Here is a 5675-nt window from a genome sequence, read left to right on the forward strand (position 1 = left end):
ATGAGCGAGGGGAGGAGGGCAGAGGGAAACAGGACCGTGGCTTAGTCAGACAAACGGCTCTCTGTTTGGACTATCACTGAAGTCTCTGTCCTGTTTTTCGCTTTCTCTCTCTCTCACTCTCTTTCTCCTTCGTGCATTACTCCTCTATCCATCTTGCATTCCACTTCCAGTTTCTATCCAGTTTTTTTCCACTATCTCTCTAGAAATTACCACACACTCTGTTTCTGCTATCTATCCAATCAAATCTCTTTATCAATACATCTGAGGAATGATGGTGTTGGGACATTCATGACATAACCCTCTTCTCCCTCCTCACATTAGATACACAAGGCATTGTGCAGAATGAATGCAGAGGGCATCTCAGTGCACTAGAACCAGAGCACTCACTGTGCCTGGCACCGCTAGCAAGTCAATGCGCCCACACAATATACCACCCCCAGTCATATGCCACTAAAAACAACTTCACAACACAAGAAAACTTCAAATAGACTGACAAGATTTTGGCCTTTTCAAGGGCCAAAGTGGTTCTAGGGGAAACCGCTATACATTTTGTGTGGATTATTTGATGAACAGAAAGTTCACAAGAACAGCATTTATTTAAAATAAAGATATTTTGTAACAATGTCAAATTAAAGTCTTTACTGACACCTTTGATCAATTTAATGCATCCTTGCTGAATACAAAATATTATATCTATCTGTGTCTGTGTCTGTGTGTGTGTGTGTGTGTGTTGTGGCTAACCAAGTTTAAAACTGTTCTATAACTGTTTAAAAGATTCTGTGACATAGTATAGTCTCTGAACGCACTCTTGCTGCTGACTTTGGCCAGTTGACCCTAAAAGACAGATTTACATAAAAGGAAGTTAATGTGACGAGGACAGAACTTTCATATATTTGGAACTGCTTTGAAACTAGCATTAAAGCACTGACAGAGACTAATATTAATGCTTTTAGTGTGTGTGTGTGTGTGTGTGTGTGTACACTTAAATAAAATATTTTATTTATACAAATATTTTTTACATTTTTAAATGATAATTATCATTTTTTTATATTTTTTTATTTCATCTATAAAAAAATATAATATAGCCTAAACATACATCTCATATCAAGTCTACCACCAAACTGCCATTTTATTCTCAATACTAGATAAATGTAAACATACGTTTAAAAAAAATATTATCAAACCAATTATCTCGAAATTTTGACCTATCTCAGATAACTGCAAAACTGTTTTGAGTCCAGAATAGGGTAAAACATTTTAAAGTGAAGAAACAATAATGAATTCAACACATCAGGTGCAAGATTCATGCAACAGTCTTTATGGCCTTCACATGCTGGAATAATAACACCACCGGTCATCACATAAGACTGCTGATTCACTCAGATTTACTAATGGACCCTCATTATTCTAATTAGGCTGTGTCTGATCAGCCTTGCCCGACTGTGAGTTTAACCTAAGAGCTTAAGCCTCAATTTATAAACAACCGTACCACTGACATATGTGTGCTATCATCTTAAACCACAGCCAAAGTGCAGGAATGTGTTTAGAATTAGTCACGAGCAAAAGAAATCGTGAAAATTGACGTGATTCAGGCTGTCTGTGTGCAATGATCAAAAGAGAAAATCCTTTACCTGGGTAAACAATGTAAAGAATGGCATAGTGGTTTGACCCTGACCCTTAAAAAATGTCTTGGCTTTTGATGTGAGACATGTTCAAGAGACCCCCAAAGCAACCTGTGTGGTCTTCTAAGTGCATTTCAAATGGACTCAAAAATTGTTCAGAGCTGCAGGGCGGGCCGAGTAAAAACCCAAGGTCTGAACAAGTGTTCCTCGTGAAACCTACACCAAAGACAACAGCAGAATAATAATACGCAAAAATAATATCCTTCCAACCACCCTAAAGCTATAGATCATTTTTCAACCAATCATCGTCCATCGAATACCATGTTAAGCATAGTTGTGAAGTACACAGAGTGTAAAGTAACAGTGGTGTCTGATAAAAAGTTACCACAGTTTTTTACTGCCCTAGCAACTGTTTTATTTGGCAGAAACCATGGGAACTTTTGTGTTGGGCCCAATACAGTCAGAGAGAATCACAAATCTTACCTGGATGAAGCAATGGAAAAGTCTCCACCATCCAACAGTCTGATTTTGCAGAAGAGCATCCCGTTCACAAACGGCACAGCCGTGAGCTCCTCCAGGGTGAAGTGTATCTGAAACTTGAACTTCTTCTTTTTTATTAAAAACGCCATATTCTTTAAAGACTGAACTTTAGATGTTTGAAGACAGAGGTAGACGAATACAGGGGAATTAGTTTATTTTAATCTGGTGCCTGGAAGTTCTTCTCAATGTATGTGCTTTGGTTCAGCATCTCTGAGAGGACTGAAGCTGTCCAGAGGAACCTGGGGTGTAAAACAGTGGAAAATCATTAGACATTAGAAAGACATTAGACCAAGTAAACATTAGAAACTGCATCATAACCTACCTTAAAACCAATACAGGGGCAGCACCACTGTGGGAAGGCTACAGTCTTTGCTGAAAAGCAAACACATTCCCTGGAGAGTCAGTTACCTTGAAGAAATCCATTAAGTTATATCCAGGAGAAAAGATCCTTGGGACTCCACTGGCATAATCAAGGAAAATGTAGTAACTTAACGTTATGCTCCTTGAGAGCTACTGACAATATTAAGCTAAATAACCATCATCTTTTCTCTCTTTAATCGAAAGTATTCGCTTGTTGTTTCATGTCGTAAGTGAAAATTTGAATAGAGACAGTTGAATACTTACGTCGATGAGCAGTTTTCATATGGAAGCCAGGACAGAAATCACTGGACGGAACGACCCATAATATAATTACTAACCAGATGTAAATCGTATCGAAATCAACTGTTTAGCGTTGAGTCAAAACACTGACTGACTGACTGACTGACTGACTGCTCAGGACTGAAACAGTCTCTGGCTCTTTAGTGAACTCAAATAAGCGCCGCCTCCATGGACGCGTGGATTTCCCTAAATACAGCCAGCAGTTCAGGTCACAGAGAGCGTTTGAAACTCCCGTTACATCCACAAGAGCGCAACAGTGCTTCGACTTCACTGTGAAGCCAACAAAACGCACGATATGTTGAGTTCAGGCGCGTTGTTTAGCTTTGCCATTATGTAGGTTATGGTGCTAGCTTTGTAGATGCATCAATAATACAATAATTCACCAATAAAAGCCTTAGCGGGTTCTTGGGATGAGGAAAACAAACGTTCGTGTTGCCAAGGAGAATCACTATCCTAGTGAATAGTGAGGATTTCGCGCGCTTGTGTGATTTGCTTAGGTTTTGTTCTAAAATGACTGTAGCGCCATCTCGTGGCCTCATACTTGCTAATGCTATTGTCATTTTGACGTATTGCTCGTAGCCTACCTGTCAAATTTACATAAAAGACAGTGGCATACAGAGATAATCATAATACAATGTAAAGCATTAGATATGCTAGGCAGTGTGAAAGTAATTTATACATAAAATATTAAGCTGTTAGCTAAGTTAAAAACAGTTTTTTCTAGCCTATGTGATTTTGTATTTCAAACCTTTTGTAAAATGTAATTTATTCATATAAGGCTATAACAAGACACACACACACACACACACACACTATATATATATATATATATATATATATATATATATATATATATATATATATATATATAGGCTATATAAGAATAAAGACAGTTTAGTAAGAATAAACATTTACAGATAATTTACTTATTTGCATTATATTTAATACATTTAATGGGACTAAATTAATTTACAAGGATATTGCACAAAAAAGAAAGGGTATTGCCCTTCGAAGACATTTATCTATTCAACAGGTAAATATCATGTGTGAAGAAACGATTCCTTCACCTATGTTCTAGTGCTAATGCGCCGTCTGAACGGCAACAGTTCAAAAGTTTAGCAGGCTGAGTCGAGTCTGTGATGATTGATATGACACAGGATAGACTCAATATCTGCAGTCATCGGCAGCTCCTGTGGCAGGTTGAACTTCCTCCGCTGGCCAAGCAAGTACAACCTCTGGTGGGCCTTTTTCACATTGTGTCAATGTGATTGTCCCACTAGATCCTGAGAGATGGTGGTGCAGGTTCCAGGAACCTGAATGACTCCACTGCTGCCACAGCGCTGCTCATGATAGTCCACTCTCATCTCCACAATTGTCCCTAGTAAACAACCTGAGAGCCAGAATTGAAGATTCAACAATACCAACAACAACAAAAAAGTTGTATGGATTGATAATTATTTAAAAACCATATTTTGAGGTTCTTGGTATAATGGTAAGGTGTTACATGAAGATTTTGAATGGCCAGCAGCACCATAGACACCGTGGTGAACTTGATTTGTAGATTTGTGAAATATGGCTGTATCCAAAACAACCTGCAAGGTCATTGCAGGTTAAGAGGAAACGTTTTCCGAACAATGAAAAATGACAAGATAGCTTTTTTTGTTTCTATAGCTCTCTTACAGGTATTGTTTACTGAGAAAGCTGCATGCATGGCCAAAAAAGAAAAGTATGTGGGGTTTCAGAAGGGGAGACACACTAGCAGTTCTGACTAGGAGAGCCAGAAGTTTGGTGGGAGACAGGAACAGTCAAGCTCTGTGTACCTTGCTCAGTCGCACGCTAAATTATTTCCCGGTCTAGGAAGGCAACAAATGTGCAAACACTGAATGGAGAGATTTTATTCCTGAAACAGAAATTAACTTTGTTCAAATACACAGAATTGGTCATGAATGAAACTTGTGGTCTCTTTGTTACTGGTCAGTTTACTTCTTCACAGTTACATAATTGCCATCGATATTTAATGCAAATGCACCTTTGTGCATCAGGTTGTTCTGAAGTTTATCAAACCCATGGCTTTCAAGTTGTATCACAATTTGCTTTTGTTAAAGTCTGCCAGATTTAATACAATCCTTCAACTCTTGTGGCTGAACCGGCCTTCATTATTTAGAAGACACACTGTAAAAATTTTTTTATATGTTTTCATAAGTTATACAATATTCAAAAATTTTAAGTCAAGTTAATGCAATTTAAGTTGAAAATTACTTAAACATCCAAGTTGATTGTACTTAAAAATTTAAGGCAGAAACGTTTTTTTTACAGTGCAGTATTAATAATCCTCAGACACAAAGCTATTGTTATTAACTTATTGGTGTGTTTCATTATAAAAAGCTCATTGCACTTTGGGAAATTGACTCGAAAGGAAATTAAAATCCATATGTAAACAGCAGAAAACTGCATTCTATGATTTGCCCAGCAGGCGTCTCTCTTAAATATTTTTATGGAATTTGATCACTAGCCTGTTGATGTATTATGATTCTGAGTGATGACGGTAATGGGTAAATGTAGGTATTTGCCCACTGGAATATTTAAAAGTAGGGTTCCAGGGTCAAAAAAATTCCTTATGAATTTGAGGAATGAATTGAGGAATTGATTGTGAGGTATGAGTGAATTGTCCCATTCACTCATACCCACACACACATATATGCACAGTGCATGTGTGTGTGGGTATGAGTGAATGGGACAATTTTAGTGTATAAGTGGGAAATAGTGTAAGGAAAATAGATAGTAAACCTATTATCTGATCCACCCTCCGGAGCAGAAGGTGGCGGTAATGCACCAATAAGCGGGATGCCAACC

The 5675-nt window shown here is 37.8% G+C and overlaps 1 protein-coding gene across 2 annotated transcripts in view; it reads right to left on the bottom strand.

Moving 5' to 3' along the window:
* The window catches only part of eeig1b (estrogen-induced osteoclastogenesis regulator 1b), a 40758-nt gene extending 37399 nt beyond the window's left edge, over window positions 1-3359 (bottom strand). For both annotated transcript variants that reach the window (XM_079608041.1, XM_079608040.1), the window contains exons 1-3: window positions 2787-3359; window positions 2485-2534; window positions 2106-2401 (exon numbers count right to left, since the gene is read on the bottom strand). In XM_079608041.1, coding sequence (XP_079464167.1) covers window positions 2106-2251 — 146 coding nt within the window. In that variant the 5' untranslated portion in view covers window positions 2252-2401; window positions 2485-2534; window positions 2787-3359. The remainder of the gene's footprint in view (window positions 1-2105; window positions 2402-2484; window positions 2535-2786) is intronic.
* Window positions 3360-5675: the final 2316 nt, after the last annotated feature.

This window comes from Phoxinus phoxinus (assembly GCF_949152265.1).
Source record: "Phoxinus phoxinus genome assembly, chromosome: 3".
Lineage (NCBI taxonomy): Eukaryota > Metazoa > Chordata > Actinopteri > Cypriniformes > Leuciscidae > Phoxinus > Phoxinus phoxinus.